The sequence below is a fragment of the Haliotis cracherodii genome, unplaced genomic scaffold (genome assembly GCF_022045235.1).
Source record: "Haliotis cracherodii isolate W230 unplaced genomic scaffold, xgHalCrac1.p SCAF_8, whole genome shotgun sequence".
In the NCBI taxonomy this organism is placed as follows: Eukaryota; Metazoa; Mollusca; class Gastropoda; order Lepetellida; family Haliotidae; genus Haliotis; species Haliotis cracherodii.
Window position 1 is genome coordinate 25,743,035 of NW_027266341.1, and position 21,202 is coordinate 25,764,236.

Here is a 21,202-nt window from a genome sequence, read left to right on the forward strand (position 1 = left end):
ACTATAACATGACATTTAACAACATGTAAAACAATGTAGGAAACAAAGTTCAAAGTCATAGAAGTTCAGTAATAAATGTTTATTGAATTCATACACTATTATGTATCAGCTATAAACCGGCCACGCCTTATCTTGTCTCTCCATAGACTACGTGTAAAATTTGAGCTTATTTTAGGGGTCTCTAGCCAGAAGAATTCAGGTACTATTTTAGGGAAAACGAAAAAGAGGACGACCAAGAAACACCTGGCAACGGGACCTCGAGTCAGACAGCAAGAAGATGGGACACACCTGGAAACAACTAGAGAGGGCAGCCCAGGACTCTGGCGGACTGTTGTCGGCGGCCTATGCTTCGGGAGGAGCGACGGGCATAACTAACTAATTTAGGAATTTGACGTTGGAATAAGAATAGCTCACGATGACAATACCTAACAGTATCACTTATATCTTAAAGTGCAAGTACAGTCAACACAGCAACTTTGCAGATTTTAATACATAGGGGCATACTTAATCACAATTGCTTGACCAAAATTATATTTTAAAAGCGGAAAAAGCGGAAATCGTCCTGCAAACGAAACTTTCCGCCACTGAGGAGATTCCTCTTGAGGGGGTTAAAACGGGTTCCCGGTGCATGCCGCGCTGCGCAATTTCATTGAAGATGACGATCGGGCTGCCGCCTCGGATTTTTTAGTACATTATGTCTTCTTTCTGTCTGCTTATCCATTTGATTACCGTGACCACGACTAATGTTGCCTTAGTTACAACACTGAAGATTCCTTGAGTTGTTGTCTCAGGGGATTAATCCCTGACACGTTATTTTGATTATTAACAATGTCAAGATCAAAGGTCGTTTCACACACGGCTAAGGATCACAAGGTAGATCACCATATCAGCAAATGAAAATAGTTGGTACTGCAGCGCCGGTAGCTTTAAGCCACGCCCCCAAGTAGGTTTGTTTTGGAGCGTGTGATTTCAGCACCTTCATTTGGGCATTAAAATACTTTCTACGAATATTATGAATTTTACTCTCTATGAAATTGACTAAATGTATCTTTGAAAATTAAATAATTTTTTTTCTTTACTTTCCCTTTAAATGGGGACTAGGCCCAGATAAATTAACAGTAATAACATTTTTGGGTAAAGCAGGGAAGCATAATATCAGTTAAAAACTGTAAAAAGTTTAACGTAATTTCTTTAAACACTGATGTTTTTGTACATCACAATTAATGATATTAAAACACGAAACAGTGCCGAATAACGAATTTCTGCACCAAATTTTCAAGGGAAATATGTGAGGTGGGTGTTGTAAAATCCAAAATGGTTGATACTGAGGGTCTAGTCTCATATTAGCTCAGTAACAACCAACTTGGATTTTTACTGACGGTATACGGGATTATATGGTTTCAGAAGTTCTGCTCCTTGATTGGTCAATCTGACTTTGAGGCATATAAACCCGGTATATGGTCTCTGGGTCAAGCAACTGAAACCAAGTTGTTCTCGCTTCACTTAACTGCAAAAATGTATGTTGATCTAGCATTTAAACATGACAATTATTTCACATATTGCACTTATTTAGACCTACAATTAAATGGACAGCAGATGATGTTTTAACGTCATATTCCTACATAAGCCCCTAAGAACAATGATAACAAGACAGTATTGAGCCTCTCGGCGTGACGCTATTCTTCGTTGTTTCTGTGAAGCGAGCGAATTTTCATACTTGTATGAAGACAGGACTTGTCGCCCCACCTAATTCCTCTCGTAGTAGTTTCATTGTAGATGCCGTTGAGGTTGGAGCTGTGACATGATTTGTACCACCATGCTCCATTATACCTTACAGCACAGTTCACGGACTTCTGCGTGTCCAAATCCAGATTCTTAGCGGTGAAGCGCATTCCATTATGTCCAGCCAGATAGTCACCTAAAGTTGAATTGTAATAAACAGAGTCTTAACCGTTTATATAAACATATCAGCAATTATGACATGTTTCATATTGATTTTTGTACAGTAAATCAACTTTATGCAATGGTCATATATACTGAACAACAAAAGTTCCTGTGACATTGAATAAGATTTGATGCAAAGTAATGTTTTTTACCAAATCTGAAACAATTTCGGTTTGCAACAGATAAAAGACTCCTGAAAGTGTTCAAATGGTTTTTTTTGCCATACTGACTTAAGAAAATGCGTGATTTCATAAAAACCATGAACATGCCAAAATGTCAATTTACATATTAATAGTGTGTGTGTCCACCTCTGGTTGCGATGCAGGCAACACATCTTCGTCTCATGGAATGGACAAGGCGTCGCACAAAGTCCTGTGGGATATCTGTCCATATCTGCTGGAGCTATTTCGAATTTCCTGGAGTGTATGTGGAACACGTGGTTGACGTCGAAGGCGCCGATCCATCTCATCCCACATGTGCTCGATTGGTGAGAAATGAGGCGAGCGAGCCGGCCAAGGGGTGACATTCACGTTGTTTTGTTGAAGAGAATCCTGAACAAGTCGAACAATATGAGGCCGGGCGTTGTCATGTTGAAAGGTAATGCCTGGGCCATAACGACGCAAAAACGGTAGAACAACAGGGCCGATGATCTCGTCGCGGTAGCGCTGTCCATTAAGATTTCCCTCTACTACTATCAAACGGGTCCTCTGTCTTGCTGTAATCCAGCCCCATACCATAACGCTGCCGCCCCCGAAACGATCTTCTTCCATGACACAATGATTGACGTAACGTTCACCTTGACGTCGGTACACTCGAATCCGTCCATCGCTGTGGCTGAGGTGAAAACGAGACAGTGAATAGAACTTGTCCCCACTGCATGGCTGTCCAGCGTAGATGCTGTCTGCACCACTGTAGACGTGCCTGACGGTAGTTTCCTGTAAAAATGGGGCGTCTGGTCGGTCTTCTGGCGACAATCCCTGCACATCTGAGGCGATGACGTACGGTTTGTGAAGATAGTCGTCGAAGGCCAGGGATGCTTCTTGCAGTCACTGTCGCTGGCTGGAATCGAGTTCGTAGGTGTGTTGTTCGAATCCAGTTGTCTTGTCGATTATTGGTTACGCGTGGCCTGCCACTCCGAGGATGGTCTCCGACTGCATTCGTCTGTTGCCAACGTTGCCATAAACACCAAATGGTGTTTCTGTGGACGTTAAATTGTCTTGCAACATCACGTTGACTCGATCCTGCTTCAAGCATATCAATGGCTCGCAGACGCTCATTTTCGGACAGGCGTGGCATTTCGTAATATTGAATAATTGCGTAATTTTGTTGTTTTTCTGAGTGGTTGTTGTCAGCACGATGCTAAACAATGCATATGGAATCCCGTTAACTCACATGTTTTTATACCCTTGGTAGTGAAATGCATGGGGCTTGCATAAAAGTCAACTTTTGCATGGGATGCATGCTTTTCTGTAGCAGTTGCGTTTTTGTGACTTGATTCCATATATGCACTACAATATTGAAATCCAAACTTTACTTGTTTACTTTGTTATTGAGTATAGAATGAGACTTTTTCAGCATTGCCTTCTCAATAATTCCATCATTCACCTTACAATAGTTTATGTGGTGATGTGGAGTGAAGGTACATTGTAGCACATCTGTATATGTGGTGATGTGGAGTGAAGGTACATTGTAGCACATCTGTATATGTAGTGATGTGGAGTGAAGGTACATTGTAGCACATCTGTATATGTGGTGATGTGGAATCAAGGTACATTGTGGAACATCTGTGTATGTGGTGATGTGGAGTGAAGGTACCTTCTGGCACATCTGCATATGTGGTGATGTGGAGTGAAGGTACATTGTGGCATATCTGCATATGTGGTGATGTTGAGTGAAGGAACATTGTGGCATATCTGTATATGTGGTGATATGGAGTGAAAGTACATTGTGGCACATCTGTATATGTGGTGATGTGGAGTGAAGGAACATTGTGGCATATCTGTATATGTGGTGATGTGGAGTGAAGGTACATTGTGGCATATCTCTATATGTGGTGATGTGGAGTGAAGGTACATTGTGGCATATCTGTATATGTGGTGATGTGGAGTGAAAGTACATTGTGGCATATCTGCATATGTGTTGATGTGGAGTGAAGGTACATTGTGGCACATCTGTATATGTGGTGATGTGGAGTGAAGGTACATTGTGGCATATCTGTATATGTAGTGATGTGGAGTGAAGGTACATTGTGGCACATCTGTATATGTGGTGATGTGAAGTGAAGGTACATTGTGGCACATCTGTATATGCGGTGATGTGGAGTGAAGGTACATTGTAGCACATCTGTATAGGTGGTGATGTGGAGTGAAGGTACATTGTGGCACATCTGTATATGTGGTGATGTGGAGTGAAGGTACATTGTGGCATATCTGTATATGTGGTGATGTGGAGTGAAGGTACATTGTAGCACATCTGTATATGTGGTGATGTGGAATCAAGGTACATTGTGGAACATCTGTGTATGTGGTGATGTGGAGTGAAGGTTCATTGTGGCACATCTGTATATGTGGTGATGTGGAGTGAAGGTACATTGTGGCACATCTGTATATGTGGTGATGTGGAGTGAAGGTACATTGTGGCATATCTGTATGCGTGGTGATGTGGAGTGAAGGTACATTGTGCCATATCTGTATATGTGATGATGTGGAGTGAAGGTACATTGTGGCACATCTGTATATGTGGTGATGTGGAGTGAAGGTACATTGTGGCACATCTGTATATGTGGTGATGTGGAGTGAAGGTACATTGTGGCATATCTGTATATGTGGTGATGTGGAGTCAAGGTACATTGTGGCATATCTGTATATGTGGTGATGTGGAGTGAAGGTACATTGTGGAACATCTGCGTATGTGGTGATGTGGAGTGAAGGTACATTGTGCCATATCTGTATATGTGGTGATGTGGAGTGAAGGTACATTGTGGAACATCTGTATATGTGGTGATGTGGAGTGAAGGTTCACTGTGACACATCTGTATATGTGGTCATGTGGAATCAAGGTACATTGTGGAACATCTGTGTATGTGGTGATGTGGAGTGAAGGTACATTGTGGCATATCTGTATATGTGGTGATGTGGAGTGAAGGTACATTGTGGGACATCTGTATATGTGGTGATGTGGAGTGAAGGTACATTGTGGCACATCTGTATATGTGGTGATGTGGCGTGAAGGTACATTGTAGCACATCTGTATATGTGGTGATGTGGAGTGAAGGTACATTGTGGCACATCTGTATATCTGGTGATGTGGAGTGAAGGTACATTGTAGCACATCTGCATATGTGGTGATGTGGAGTGAAGGTTCATTGTGGCACATCTGTTTATCCCGCGATATGCCAAGGAGAGGCACGGGCCACCGAGCCGTTGGTGCCCGTGCCTGTAATAAAACAGAAGATGAGATTGGGTTAAATGGCCAAGGGTGTGCAGGTACTAGTGGGCTACTTAGCTGCTAATTGTATATACCAAAAATGCTACCGTTGCCATGGCCACGCGCGTGGCCGACGGCGATTGCAGCTAGCGCTGCTGGCCTGAGACTGCTACCGCTGTCCGGCCCCCACGGTAGCATATTTAAACGCTACCATTGCTTGGCAACTCCCACGTTGCCAAAAGCAGCTCCACGCTGCTGGCCTAAGTCAGACTGCCGCTGCCCGGCCCCAGGTAGCCGGCCAAAGCAGATCACACTGCCCGGCCCCATTAGCAAAACCATTGTGCGGCTCCCGCCGCGGACCCAACTGTCAGCTACCGCTTGACAAGACGACTTCCGCCGCCGGGCCCATATACGTGGCAACTGTTTGCCCCAACGTATGTTATTCTACGATTCCCCGGCTGAAAAGTCGGGAAAGACAAGGTTCCCACTGAGAAGCAGGTAACCCCGGAAAGGTTCCCGCTGAAAAGCAGGTAGCCTTAAGCACGAGTATTAATTTGGAAGCAAGTTAATTTGTTACTAGCAGTGTAGCCCACAAGAAACCCCGCACACCTCGACATAGTTTATTGTTGAGACAGGTATTGCATATGTACAGATATACAGCTATTAAGAAGTCATGTTTAATTACATATATCAGAATCGTTTAGAAGTATGTACATATATACAAGCGCTCTGAAAACCTATTTTACATATGTACAGGTTTATTTACATATATACAATCCGCTCTGCTGGTACCTGTAATAGAATAAACGCTGAAGAAAAGAAGTGATTAGCATTCCAGGTGAAGAGGACACGTCAGGCTGAAAAGGAAAGAAAAAGGAGTGGCAAGCTGGGTGGGTGGGTGGGAAAGCGATTAGATACAGTGACACACGTGTGTACTTGGGGAAGGGCTGCTCGCGAATGACGGACTAACAAAGGGCGGGATGATGCTTGCGCGGGATTATTCCCCGGGCACGGTGCCGAGTGGTGGCCCGGGGTGATTGAGTTACGAGGGGTGATTGGGTTACAGACGTAATTAGCCCATGGTTTGGATACGCGCGATAAAGTCATTTAGTAGTTAGTACTAAATGTAATTATCCCGCGATATGCCAAGGAGAGGCACGGGCCACCGAGCCGTTGGTGCCCGTGCCTGTAATAAAACAGAAGATGAGATTGGGTTAAATGGCCAAGGGTGTGCAGGTACTAGTGGGCTACTTAGCTGCTAATTGTATATACCAAAAATGCTACCGTTGCCATGGCCACGCGCGTGGCCGACGGCGATTGCAGCTAGCGCTGCTGGCCTGAGACTGCTACCGCTGTCCGGCCCCCACGGTAGCATATTTAAACGCTACCATTGCTTGGCAACTCCCACGTTGCCAAAAGCAGCTCCACGCTGCTGGCCTAAGTCAGACTGCCGCTGCCCGGCCCCAGGTAGCCGGCCAAAGCAGATCACACTGCCCGGCCCCATTAGCAAAACCATTGTGCGGCTCCCGCCGCGGACCCAACTGTCAGCTACCGCTTGACAAGACGACTTCCGCCGCCGGGCCCATATACGTGGCAACTGTTTGCCCCAACGTATGTTATTCTACGATTCCCCGGCTGAAAAGTCGGGAAAGACAAGGTTCCCACTGAGAAGCAGGTAACCCCGGAAAGGTTCCCGCTGAAAAGCAGGTAGCCTTAAGCACGAGTATTAATTTGGAAGCAAGTTAATTTGTTACTAGCAGTGTAGCCCACAAGAACCCCGCCACAAAGCACCAGAGTGCTACCCCACACCCACGGCCACGCGATACGCGGAGATAGCATTGTTGCCCGGCTTGCTTATGCACTGAAAGGAAACACTAACCTGTGGAGATAATATCCTTACTGGCGCAAAACGAGCGCCAGGGCATGCAATAAATTGTCCGTAAACACACACAGTCCTTTGTCACTGAGGTGGACGCCCTCCCAGGCGTACCATGTCTTGTCAGATGCCAGGATCTGGGGATGTGGCACTGTTGTACCGCCGAGCTCTTTGACTCGGTTGGTCAGTCGGCGGTTGATATTCTTCCGCATCCCCTCGATCTTTCGTGGATCCCTGGCATCGTGCCAGTAGCGCCTGGGCAGCATTGAGGATACGATGATCTTGGTGTCAGGAAGCTGGAGTTGTATCCGAAGGATTGGTGCCACCATGTCAAGGTAGAGTTGGCTGCCTTTGACCGAGCACAGGTCGTTGGAGCCCAGGTGAATGATGAGGGCTCTGGGGCTGCGCCGTGTCGCCTTGACCTGTGCATCCAGAATGGTGTCCAGCTCCTTCCACCTCATCCCCCCTCGTGCCAGCCATAGCATCCTCGGTTGGTTCGGGCTGGTGCCCTTCAGGAGCAAGTACTGCCGTGCCCTGGCCATGTAGCTGGATCCCACCATCCAAACTGTAAACAATAAGAAGTGTAGTAAGTACCATGAAAGACTATTTGATTTAATTGTGCAACATTGAATTTGTTGGTAGGCGTATGTAAGCATTGTAGCAATCCGATTTCCACCTGCCGTATTGTTGTATGAGGTGTTCAGGCACCCCGTTCATGGCTGCTGATGTGGCTGCCCCAATGCGGAAGGAGTGCGAAGAATAGCAGGCCGTGTTTATGTTGCTGTGTGCTAAGGCCTTTTTTAGGAGTGCCTGGAATTGGTACCTTGTAACGGGGGAATGGTCAAAGTGGACGAATGCATGTTGTGGGCCGGAGGGGCGCGCCTCCAGGTAGTGCTTGATGGCGACTACCGGACATAGCGGATTACCTGGTATAGGTGACATTGTAACTGTTGTCCCCATCCTGTACTGATCAGACTTTGAGTGTGGTAAATGGATTGAAAGGTGCTGGGGGTTGCCCGAGAAGCTTAAATTCTGGATGGCGCAACCTGTTTTTGAGGGTCCAGTTTGGACGAGTTCGCTAACCCTAAAGAAACCGAAGAAGGCTGTGCAGTAGACTGCCTTGAACAGCCTGGCTTCATATGCTGATGAGCATACGTGAGGCAGATTGTTGGTTACTACCTGCAGCAGATCTGCAGTGATCGGTTTTCTGGTGTCTGGTCGGCCCGCTGATTTGTGTAAGCCGGTTACAATCTTGCCTATCAGGAAATGGTTTGTACAGTCGGTGAGCCCGTGGAATTTGTGGTGTGAAGACAGCGCTGCAATGTAAGTCTTGACTGTGTTAGGGGAGTGGTGAGTGACTGACAGATAAGCAATAAAGTTTACGACCTGATCCAGCGGGACTGGCCACACCTCTTGTAGCTGGTGTGCGGACCGGAACTGGTGCAAGGCATTGATGCCTGTTTGGTAAGTGGCCCATGTATTAGTAGACAGAGATTGTTGTAGGAGTCTGCCGGCTTCCTGCCTCAGATCAGCCATATGTTGCACGGGATAGGTGTGGGGTTCTGGTCCGCGGCTGGTGCTGCCTCTCGGAAGCGTTTGAGCTGAAACCTCGAGAGAGCATCGGCAATAGTGTTAGCAGTGGAACATACATACTTTGCCTTAAACATAATATTATATCGGAGACACTGCAGGATTAGGCGACGGAGTAGGCTCATCACTCTGGGGGCCTTGGTTGACTGCTTGTTGATTATTGTTACGACGGCTTGGTTGTCGCAGTAAAAGAGGACCTTTTTGTTTGCGAGTTGCTTGCCCCAGATTTGGATGGCCAGTGTGATGGGGAACAGCTCCAGGAGCGTCAAGTCCCGTGTAGTTCCATCCGTCACCCACCGGGGTGGCCATGCGCCGTTAAACCATTTGCCCTGCATGTAGGCCCCAAAGCCGGCGCCACCCGCTGCGTCTGAAAACAGCTGGAGGAAATCGCTGTCCACCCATAGTTGGTCCTGAAACACTGAAATGCCGTTATAACTCGTAAGAAATGTTAACCACATTTGTAGGTCTTCCTTGACCCAGCTGGTAATCCTAATGTGGTGAAATGGTTGCTTACCTTTGCTAAGCAGATCGATTAGCCTGCGGCTGAATGCCCTTGCCATTGGTATAGCCCTGCACATAAAGTTAAGCTTGCCTATGAGGGACTGAAGGGCCCTTTTTGTGACCTTGATGTTACCTGTTGACAGGATGTCTTGGATTTCCCTTGTTGCCTCCTTGATCTTGGGCTCTGGGATTCTGATCTGCATTGCAATGGTGTCGATTTCCAGCCCTAGGAATGTCAGTTTGGTTGTGGGGCCCACCGTCTTGTCGTGCGCAATAGGAACCCCAAGCTGATCAAGTGTATTCACGCATCCGTTGAGGTTGTCTGAGCAGTGGCTGGTGCCTGCTGTGCCCCCCGTTAGGAAGTCATCCAGGTAATGCATGACCGGACACGTTGGAAGATGCGATTGCATGCACCATTGCAAGAAGGTACTAAACGTTTCAAATATGGCGCAAGATATGGAGCAGCCAAATGGTAAGCATTTATCGAAATAGAACTCACCTTCGAATCTGATGCCTAGCAGCTCGAAATCGGATGGGTGGACTGGTATAATTCTAAAGGCCGACTGAATGTCGAATTTTGCTAGTAATGCTCCCTTTCCCAGTTGTTGCACCATCTGGGTAGCTTCATCAAATCTGGCGTACACAACGGAGCAGGCCTCTGTGTCTATGAAGTCATTTATAGATTTACCCCTGGGATAGGATAGATGGTGAATTAGACGGAATTCCTCCGCATGCTTACCCAGGTGCTGACCATATCCTGGCTGCTTCTTGGGCACCAGGCCTATTGGGGATACTTGGAGGTTGTCTAGGGGGGTGTCCTTGAAGGGGCCCGCCATCCTGCCAAGGTCGACTTCCTTTTGTAGTTTTTGTTTCACGTAGCCTGCCGTATCTTGGTGTGTGGCTGATCGTAAGTTTCGTGCCAGGCGACCCGTGCGGCTTCCCTGGAACTCGAGCTTAAAGCCAAAGCTAAAACCTACCCATAAATAATTTGCATCTCTGTAATTGACCCTAGCATATTGGCGTAACCAGGGTGCCATTTCATTGAGATCCACGGGGGAAGGGGCCATTGAATTTACCTGCCTTGCCGGCTGGTTTTCTGTTAGGAAAGGGCTGATTGGGCTTGTATGGGGTCGGTTGGACCCCATTCCCTCGAAAGCAGGTCCTAGAGCTATGGGAATGTTTGCCACACTTACCGCATTTGTGAGTGTACTTACAGTTGACCCTGCTACAGCCAAATTTATTGAAATCCCAGCATACCTGACTGGCGATGTCCCCCTGTACGCGTGTCATTGCGCCCCGTCCGCCTGATTCTGGTTGTAGTACCGGCTGTGTTACCATGTACTTCAGCCACAACTCCCCGTCGATGTTGTCCCAGCGTCGTGAGGGGTCCCTTGACATTCTGTGTCGGAATTGTTGGTCGTAGGTTGACCAGGCATCCCCCCCGAATCGAAGTGCCGCCGTTCTTATGGTTTCCATGTAGGACAGCAACCCCTGGGTTGTGCGGACCTCGGAGTGCCTACTAACGTAAGTACACATGAAAATGTGGAAAGCTGAAGTCCAGCTTGCCAGGGACAGGCGCTTTGCTTGCTGTTTTATTGGTTTAAAAATTACCTTACCTGAGGAGTCATACGCCATGGTAATCGTACCGTCCTCGTGACTTCCCTCGGTGTTTGGTAGTATTGTGCCGAGGTCGACATACTCGCCACGCCAGATTTTTTCCCTCACCTGTTGTTTGACGTGCGCGTCTATTCCGTCCGCACGGAAGGAAAGGGAATCCCCGTATCCAGCGATGTGATTGGCTGGGGCCGCGTCACCGTCGGCCTCGTTGTGCGCATCGGGGATTCTCCCTATGTTGGGCGAAATGGCGGGAGAACTAAAACCAAGCCTTACCTGTTGGTTTGCGCTAACCGGGCCGGGCGCTGAATGTTCCAGCAACTGGAGTATTTTTCCCAGTTGCTCGTTTACCTGGGTAGCCGAGTTGGCAACCTGCGCGGCATTTACAAGCTGCGCCGATTGTACGTTAATTCTGTTGCCACCTTCGATATTTCCGTAATTGGCAGACTCACCATCAGCTGTTGTCTCCTGTACAATGTGTACTCCCGGGGTTTGTCTTCTGGTTGTCCTGGCCTGCTTGGCTCCCCTCACAAGCTTGTGGTTGACGGTTGCTCTTCTCTTGGGAGGCATCACGAAAAGTCGGGGTGGTGAGTTGGTATTCCACAAGCGTAAATTGTCCCGAGGGTGAAGTTCGGGAGTAGAGCGGAATAAATGCGATACGGCGAGTGCTGAAATAGATGGTATTCAAAGCGTAATCGGCGAAACGGTCGCGATTGTGTAAATGCGATACGGCGAGTGTTGGAATAGATGGTATTCAAAGCGTAATCGGCGAAACGTTCGCGACTGGGTACAAAGGAAACGTAAAATGGGAAAGCGATTAGATACAGTGACACACGTGTGTACTTGGGGAAGGGCTGCTCGCGAATGACGGACTAACAAAGGGCGGGATGATGCTTGCGCGGGATTATTCCCCGGGCACGGTGCCGAGTGGTGGCCCGGGGTGATTGAGTTACGAGGGGTGATTGGGTTACAGACGTAATTAGCCCATGGTTTGGATACGCGCGATAAAGTCATTTAGTAGTTAGTACTAAATGTAAATATGTGGTGATGTGGAGTGAAGGTACATTGTGGCATATCTGTATATGTGGTGATGTGGAGTGAAGGTACATTGTGGCACATCTGTATATGTGGTGATGTGGAGTGAAGGTACATTGTGGCACATCTGTATATGTGGTGATGTGGCGTGAAGGTACATTGTAGCACATCTGTATATGTGGTGATGTGGAGTGAAGGTACATTGTGACACATCTGTATATGTGGTGATGTGGCGTGAAGGTACATTGTAGCACATCTGTATATGTGGTGATGTGGAGTGAAGGTACATTGTGGCATATCTGTATATGTGGTGATGTGGAGTGAAATAACATTGTGGGACATCTGTATATGTGGTGATGTGGAGTGAAGGAACATTGTGGCATATCTGTATATGTGGTGATGTGGAGTGAAGGTACATTGTGGCACATCTGTATATGTGGTGATGTGGAGTGAAGGTACATTGTGGCACATCTGTATATGTGGTGATGTGGAGTGAAGGTACATTGTGGCATATCTGTATATGTGGTGATGTGGAGTGAAGGTACATTGTGGCATATCTGTATATGTGGTGATGTGGAGTGAAGGTACATTGTGGCATATCTGTATATGTGGTGATGTGGAGTGAAGGAACATTGTGGCACATCTGTATATCTTGTGATGTTGAGTGAAGGTTCATTGTGGCATATCTGTATATGTGGTGATGTGGAGTGAAATAACATTGTGGGACATCTGTATATGTGGTGATGTGGAGTGAAGGAACATTGTGGCATATCTGTATATGTGGTGATGTGGAGTGAAGGTACATTGTGGCACATCTGTATATGTGGTGATGTGGAGTGAAGGTACATTGTGGCACATCTGTATATGTGGTGATGTGGAGTGAAGGTACATTGTGGCATATCTGTATATGTGGTGATGTGGAGTGAAGGTACATTGTGGCATATCTGTATATGTGGTGATGTGGAGTGAAGGTACATTGTGGCACATCTGTATATGTGGTGATGTGGAGTGAAGGAACATTGTGGCACATCTGTATATGTAGTGATGTTGAGTGAAGGTTCATTGTGGCATATCTGTATATGTGGTGATGTGGAGTGAAGGTTCATTGTGGCACATCTGTATATGTGGTGATGTGGAGTGAAATAACATTGTGGGACATCTGTATATGTGGTGATGTGGAATGAGGGTATGTTGTAGGAAACCTTCTGTATATTAGTGATGTGAAGTGAAGGTACATTGAAACATCTTCTGTTTATTAGATGATGCGGAGTGAAGGCAGATTGTGGTTCATAGTCTGTATATTAGTGATCTGGAGTGAAGGTAGATCGTCGCACCTTCTGTATGTGATGATGTGGAGTGAAGGTTGATCGTCGCACCTTACGTTTATGTGATGATGTGGAGTGAAGGTATATTGTAGAATATATTGTTCGTGGGAGTTTGTAATCCAGTGTAGACTTCAGATTTCAGTATATTCTCTTCCATATAAACTGACGTCCAAAAGAAACTTTACCAGATTTTGAAATCACTCTTGCTCAAAAACAGCAAAACATACATGCATGAAGAAAAGTGTATTGAGAAGATCAATATATCAACATAATCAACACTGAAAATGACAATCATACCGCGACCGAGATTGACATCAGAGCTCCCCAACGTTGGGTGTGGTACAAAACTGAAGCTTTCAGAATCATGCACAATAGGCTGAGTACATAAACAATCGCTCACGTTCAATAAGTCATTAGTAGCGTGTGTGACCACCAAATGCCTCAATACACGCAAAAACTCTTTGACGCACAGAAAAAGTCAGTCGTCTGATGAGGTCACGTGGGATTTGACACCATTCGTCTTGGAGGGCCAAGATCAGTTCTTGCCGGTTGGCTTGAGAGTGTGGTCGTTGTCGAACACGACGATCCATCAAGTCCCAGAGGTGCTCTATGAGGGACATGTCGGGTGAGCGTGCAGGCCACGGCAGAACGTTGACGTTGTTGGCTGCGAGGAAGTTAGTGACAATTCTGGCTGTATGGGCTCTAGCGTTGCCATGCTGATAAATGACACAACAAGGCTGCTGTTGGGGAAATGGTAGGACAACTACACGAAGAATGTTATCCATGTACCGCTGAGCTGTCAATTTCCGTCAACGATGACCAGCGGTGTCCTCTCCTGCGCACTGATCCCTCCCCACATCATGACACTCCCTCGACCATATCGCACGCAACACGCCGCCGTTCGCTCACCCCTTCGGCGGTAAAACGTTGTCCATCAGCCCTAAACATACAGAATCGACTTTCGTCAGTGAAGACAACCCTCTGCCAGTCTTTTCGTTGCCAACGTCGTACAGTCCGGGCCCATCTCAATCGCAGACGACGATGTTGCGCTGTCAATAGCTGTCCTCTGTATGGTCTAAAAGCCCTGATTCCATAAGCCCTGAGTCTCCTGGCCACTGTCTGTCGACTAACCCTGTGACCTAAGGCAATTGTCGCCGATGACGTCACTGCCAGGAAGCGATTTCGGAGGTGCAAGGTACGCATGTACCGGTCATCATGGGGCGTGGTCACCCTGGGTCTGCCTGTTCTTGGCCTGTCAGCGGTCCGCCCTGTCTGTCTGTAACGTTGCATCAAGTTGGTAACGGCAACACGGGAGCAACCGAAGGTTCGTGCAATATGGGCGTGGGTGGCTCCTATCTGTACCATACCCAAGGCTCGTTCACGTTGTTCGACTGTGAGTCGTGGCATTTCTTTTGTGTTTTTTATCACTGTGGATGTCTGACTTGCCGTTGCAATCGTTTTATACCTTTACCCGCACGTGCATTTGCAGTTGTCCGTGGTGCACGTGTTTTTCACTTTTTCGCTTGTTATCTCGCAAACATGTAACAGACGATTAACATTTTCTGCATACACTATTGTTGTATTTAGGCTATGTGTTTTAGATAGACTTCATCGAATTTTTTTTTATACTTTGTCTGAAATGTATATTTTCAGTTGGTAAAGTTTCTTTTGGACGTCAGTTTATCGATATATGTATGCGAGGATGTCAGGTGGCTGTCCGCCATAAACAGCCACGTGAAGTTCACTGCTTGGTAAGTCCTCGCACAGTCATGTCACTCTTGTCTATGTAGAATAAGTTCAGTTCAAAAGTGATAACCAAAGAAAACACATATTTACCTGCATCCCCCGAGAATCCGCTGACGGCAAGCCTATAGAAGTCCGACATGTTGGCAAGTCGGAAGTTCTTGTAATGACCATATGCAGTCTCCCCGTCCATATAAGTTACGTCAACTCGTAATTCGTATGATGTCTGGCGGGTTAAGCGGTGTATCTTCTCGTTACCTGCAATAAAATACAGTACTTTCCCTAGGTCGAATTAGGCATTAAATATATAAATAAAATAACGATATGGACAACAGCGATAATACAATTTGTAATTTATTATGATGGTATGTTTGTACTAGTATAAACAAATACCACGCTTCTTCATCTGTTTCAATTAAAGGTCTAAGTAAGTGTCAGTGTCAATACCTTTAGTGAATTAACATTAGGGACTCGAACTTCTTGAATGCACGTAATGAGCAACGATATCGCATATAATTTTTAGTGATTTTCAAGAAAACATTCAAGACTCTTTGACTAAAATGCCTATAGTGTGTTCTTTTGTTTATTGAGAAAGTAAGGACGTTCTACAGATACAACTTTGCGCCCATTGATTCAGCTCCAATGGAGGATTCGTGTGCTTCCATGACTTAACAAGTCAAATAATGTTTAATGTATTGTATATTTATGACATTGTACACATTCTTACCCAGCCAGAACTCCCCAGTGAGATTGCCAAAGCCGTCCATGTACTCAAACCAAGTCCTGTAGAAATCCACCAAACCATCCACTCTCCGCTGTATCACCTGTAACACAAAATGATTTATTGACTCAAAACATAAAAACAAAATATTTACCTGAGTATTAGGTCAACATAATCCACAGTGCATACACACACAATTTAACATAAACGAAACTTCTTGGTCATCAGAAATCCACAAACTCATCCACTCTCCGCTGAGTAAGCTGAAACAAGGAATTCCAACGATTCAAAACACTAAAACTAGGTATTGTTGTTTAATATTACGATCCACACACTTCATGTCCCTTTGCACGAGGGCTAGTCGTAAGACGCGCCCCAGATGAAACGAGGACGTTGCAAAAGGAAGCAGAAAATGTATATAGAGTAAACATTTTAAGATTTAAGAGATGCGGTTTGTATGTAATTCGAGGCTGAAACAATCGTCCACTGGTGTTATCGGCCTCAATACTGGTTGCACGTCCTGAAATATTGCCATAATTGTCTTTGAACTACCTAACACACCACGTTTCCTTGTCTCAATATTGCAACACTGGAACTACTTATTATTTAGTAAATAGGTAAAGTGCGAAACATCCATGTCAAACGTTACCCAAAACATAGTATTATAGGGGTAACGCTATTTTTCAGGGCATTGTCATTTGCAGAAGCCCGAGGTATTCCAGTAACTGCCCGACGAAGGAGCGCGGTTGAAAAGACCGAGGGCTTCTGCAAATGATAATGCACTGAAAAATAGCGTTATCGTTATCATAGCTAAAATGAATTGAATTTGTTATCAGATAAGAAGAAACAACAATATCGGTTGGAAACATTTACTGCAATCAACATGAATGTCACTGACCCACTTTTAAAAATGTGGACACGTCAGAGAACAAACCAGATGACGTAACTATTGAACGTGACGTCACCTATCCCCGTCGTATGACGCCACCTAACAACGCAATATGAGGGCATTTTCAAGTTACAGAGGCCCGCTCATTTCCGATAACATGCGGGCGGTTTAATGATAATTCTATCCATTTTAGCTATAATACTAAATATCACAGACTTGTCTTGATATATTGTTGACCTGCAAATGATATTAATAAGATTACATTACGTTTCAGACTTTTCCTCCTACTTTATGAATCAGAATAGGATTCGATATTGTTCAGGCCGCAAAGACAGAACTGACAAATTGCGGCCTAAAATTGTATTTATACATTCATTATTTTCGGGAAGGGTAAAACAACTTTGTTCACGTGACCAACATATGTAATAACATCTCTCTGTTTGCAGGTGTTTCTGCCGATGTCCAAATAATGAGGTTGTTGCCCCAGAGTGAGTGCACTCACCAGCCAGCCGCCGTCATGTTGAGTCATGTCACAGTACGCTTTGAACGAGCCTTGTTCGTCTGACGGTTGTAGCCTGTACACACCATCTTCAGCATAGGGATACTCCTTCAAAATACTTGCACAATCTAAAAATAAATGCCTGTGTTCAACATATGAAACGTACAAATTAAGACCTAGTTTCAAAAAGTAATTTCAGACTTCTGATGCTAGCACACATATATGTGTGGACCCCAGTATTCAATGATAACAAGTGAAATTTCTATCATTATTTCTGGATCCTTTCTATAACAGGTGTACTGCAAATGCATTTCCCAAAGGAACGTGCTGAATGAGTGAATGGGGATAAATTTACACTGCAGTAGCCGTACCCAGGCTGTCGATACATCGATGATCTTAGTGCGACGTCTGGCAATCCACAACATATACTGAGATGATCTTGGTGCGACGTCTGGCAATCCTCAACATATACTGAGATGATCTTGGTGCGACGTCTGGCAATCCTCAACATATACTGAGATGATCTTGGTGCGACGTCTGGCAATCCTCAACATATACTGAGATGATCTTGGTGCGACGTCTGGCAACCCTCAACATATACTGAGATGATCTTGGTGCGACGTCTGGCAATCCTCAACATATACTGAGATGATCTTAGTGCGACGTCTGGCAACCCTCAACATATACTGAGATGATCTTGGTGCGACGTCTGGCAATCCTCAACATGTACTGAGATGATCTTGGTGCGACGTCTGGCAACCCTCAACATATACTGAGATGATCTTAGTGCGACGTCTGGCAATCCTCAACATATACTGAGATGATCTTAGTGCGACGTCTGGCAGCCCTCAACATATACTGAGATGATCTTAGTGCGACGTCTGGCAACCCTCAACATATACTGAAATGATCTTAGTGCGACGTCTGGCAACCCTCAACATATACTGAGATGATCTTGGTGCGACGTCTGGCAATCCACAACATATACTGAGATGATCTTGGTGCGACGTCTGGCAATCCTCAACATATACTGAGATGATCTTGGTGCGACGTCTGGCAATCCTCAACATATACTGAAATGATCTTGGTGCGACGTCTGGCAATCCTCAACATATACTGAGATGATCTTGGTGCGACGTCTGGCAACCCTCAACATATACTGAGATGATCTTAGTGCGACGTCTGGCAACCCTCAACATATACTAAGATTATCTTGGTGCGACGTCTGGCAACCCTCAATACATACTAAGATGATCTTAGTGCGACGTCTGGCAACCCTCAACACATACTAAGATGATCTTGGTGCAACGTCTGGCAACCCTCAAGACATACTGGGATGATCTTGGTGCGACGTCTGGCAACCCTCAACACATACTAAGATGATCTTGGTGCGACGTCTGGCAACCCACAACACATAATAAGATGATCTTAGTGCGACGTCTGGCAACCCTCAATACATACTAAGATGATCTTAGTGCGACGTCTGGCAACCCTCAACATATACTGAAATGATCTTGGTGCGACGTCTGGCAACCCTCAACACATACTGAGATGATCTTAGTGCGACGTCTGGTAACCCTCAACATATACTAAGATGATCTTGGTGCGACGTCTGGCAATCCTCAACATATACTGAGATGATCTTGGTGCGACGTATGGCAGCCCTCAACCCTCATACATATATGTAAACTAGCAAATCTAGTTAAACGCCGCTTCAAGTAATATTACGGCGTGTCAGCTTGGTGTGGGAGGAAAGCCAGCAGTAATGTAGGTCTTAGGCTTAAACACTCCGGTGAAGCCAACAAGCCTTGGTATGATGCTGACAAACCTAGAAACAAGATCAGTGCGAATCCGGGATTTGAACTCACGATCATACGTTTCAGGCAAGACTAAGGGACAAAACTCTGAAAAACGACTGGACTCGATTTCAAAATCTGTTGGTAACCGGAATACAAAAGACTTTTTTATGTGAAAGATATATGCAATAATTTCTCAATTCAAAGAATGAGCACCGGTTTGTTTTCGTTTTGAGAAAAATACTAATATTCCCACTAGTACTTTAATTAATTTCGAATCATTGGAGTTGAATGACAACTGCAACACTGGGGAAATAATGAATATGTGGCATTGTCGAGTTGTCATAAATTTTAACACTAAAAAGGCAAGAAAACGCGACAACTCGTCATATTTAAACTTTAAAATTGTCACGTTGTCGTATTTTTAAGCTTTGGAAAAAACATAAGAATTATACAAAGCGTCACAATGCGAAAAAGCGAGCATGCAACAATTGGTCAAAACGTAGTACCGCTTTGGTTAATAAATCTCGCTTTTTTTCTTGGCATTGTCAGGCCGACAACACGACAATGGGACAACGCATCATGCGCCCTTTACATGATGAGAAATTATATGTGCAACGACATGTTTTACCTTGGTGGTAATGATGGGAATTAGGCTTGTCATATTGCTGAGGTCGTTATTATGGACATGTCCAGTGGTGCCCAATTTTAACGTCATTAAGATTTACTACCCCATAAATAAAGATCACCAGGACAGATCGATTATCTATAGTAATATGAAAGAGATGGAGTTATCCTTAACAGTGATCCTTATCTGTATGAGAAGTATATTTAGTTAGGAGTGAGTGAGCAAGGTTTTTCAACTCTTTTATCAACATTCAACCAATTTTCAACCTCGTTTTCCCTCTAGACCCAAATCCTAGCCATCGTAAACGAAGCCGTTGAGTGAGTGAGTGAGTGAGTGAGGAAATGTTTACAAAGAAGCAGCTTTATCCCTGTGGTCTACGGAAAGATACTGACGCTTAAGTTATGCAGGTCTTAAACGAAGGGTAGCTTAACTGCCCCCATATCGATTTGAAATGTTTTTTGGGGGCCGGAATTAAATGAACAGAAATACAATGGGTTTGTTTCATGCTATCAAATCATAGTGGTCTATGAATACGTCAAAGAAGGTAATATCTAAAAAGAAGATCAAAGATTGGTTTTCATTTTGTTTTCATTTTAAGAAAACAATCATTATTTAAGGTCCCTTTACAATTCCCAAAGAGCATGACTCAATTGTGGTATGTGCACGGCCAGGAGTTACGCTGGACATACAGCCGGTATCGTTGTTTTAGAAGATACATAGGTAGCACTAGTACTATAACGCCATTAGCATTTTGAGTGAGGAGTGAGCGAATATAATTTACGACGCTTTTAGCTATATTCCTGCAACATCAAGGTTGAGGACATCAAAAATTGGCTTCACATAACCATGCTGCCCACGATGGGAATCGAACCTTGGCCCTCGGCGTGACGAGTGAACGCCTGAACGACTAGGCTCTAACAACGTCCATTGATGCTGTTGACAAAGCTGTTAAAGGGGCACCGTAAAGTAACATAGGCGACTATGCTTGTCGTGAGAGGCGGGTGATCAGGCTCGCTGACTTGGTGGATGCTTGTCATCGCATTCCAATTGCGTGGATCGATGCTCATGATCTCAATCACTGGATTGACTGGTCCAGACTCGATTATGTACAGACCACCAGCTGGAATATTGCTGAGTGCGGCGTTAAATAACAAACCAAACCAAACCAAAACCTAAAGAAACACTCACCACTGTAGTTATCAGATTCGCCTTGACAGATGTCATGACTTGATGCCAAGTATGTGTCCATGGTAGTCTGAAACTGCTTGTACTCGTCAATCAACTGACAATGTTTCTTTACAATATTTGCATTAGCTGGAAATCCCAAAGAGAACTGGGAAACAATGAGTATCCAAATCATATTTGAGACCTCACTGCAAGGATTTGATCTTGTTGACAGTGAATAACGTGTTTGCGCGTGCCCAACGTAAAACTAATACAGTTATAGATATATATGGCTATACAATATGTATATTGCACGTGTCAATTAGGTCCTAGGTGGTTTTCCGTTACCTCTTGTGCCACTTGTAATTATTTCAATGAAACAAAACAGTTAATTCCGTTTCACACACAACCGATCGGTTTACATTTGGTAATTAATTTGAGTAAGGATGTA

The 21,202-nt window shown here is 45.1% G+C and overlaps 2 protein-coding genes and 1 pseudogene across 2 annotated transcripts; all 3 read right to left on the minus strand.

Moving 5' to 3' along the window:
- Window positions 1-1,676: 1,676 nt before the first annotated feature.
- LOC139449506 (fibrinogen C domain-containing protein 1-like) lies at window positions 1,677-20,947 on the minus strand. Its single transcript, XM_071230930.1, has 5 exons — window positions 20,776-20,947; window positions 17,167-17,291; window positions 15,782-15,878; window positions 15,148-15,312; window positions 1,677-1,918 (listed from the first exon to the last, which is right to left on the minus strand). The coding sequence occupies exons 1-5, from the start codon at window positions 20,945-20,947 to the stop codon at window positions 1,677-1,679; spliced, it is 801 nt and encodes a 266-aa protein (XP_071087031.1).
- On the minus strand, window positions 5,536-8,473 carry LOC139449507 (uncharacterized). Its single transcript, XM_071230931.1, has 2 exons — window positions 8,426-8,473; window positions 5,536-7,811 (listed from the first exon to the last, which is right to left on the minus strand). The coding sequence occupies exon 2, from the start codon at window positions 7,804-7,806 to the stop codon at window positions 7,267-7,269; it is 540 nt and encodes a 179-aa protein (XP_071087032.1). The 5' UTR covers window positions 7,807-7,811; window positions 8,426-8,473; the 3' UTR covers window positions 5,536-7,266.
- On the minus strand, window positions 7,719-11,955 carry LOC139449508 (uncharacterized; annotated as a pseudogene).
- Window positions 20,948-21,202: the final 255 nt, after the last annotated feature.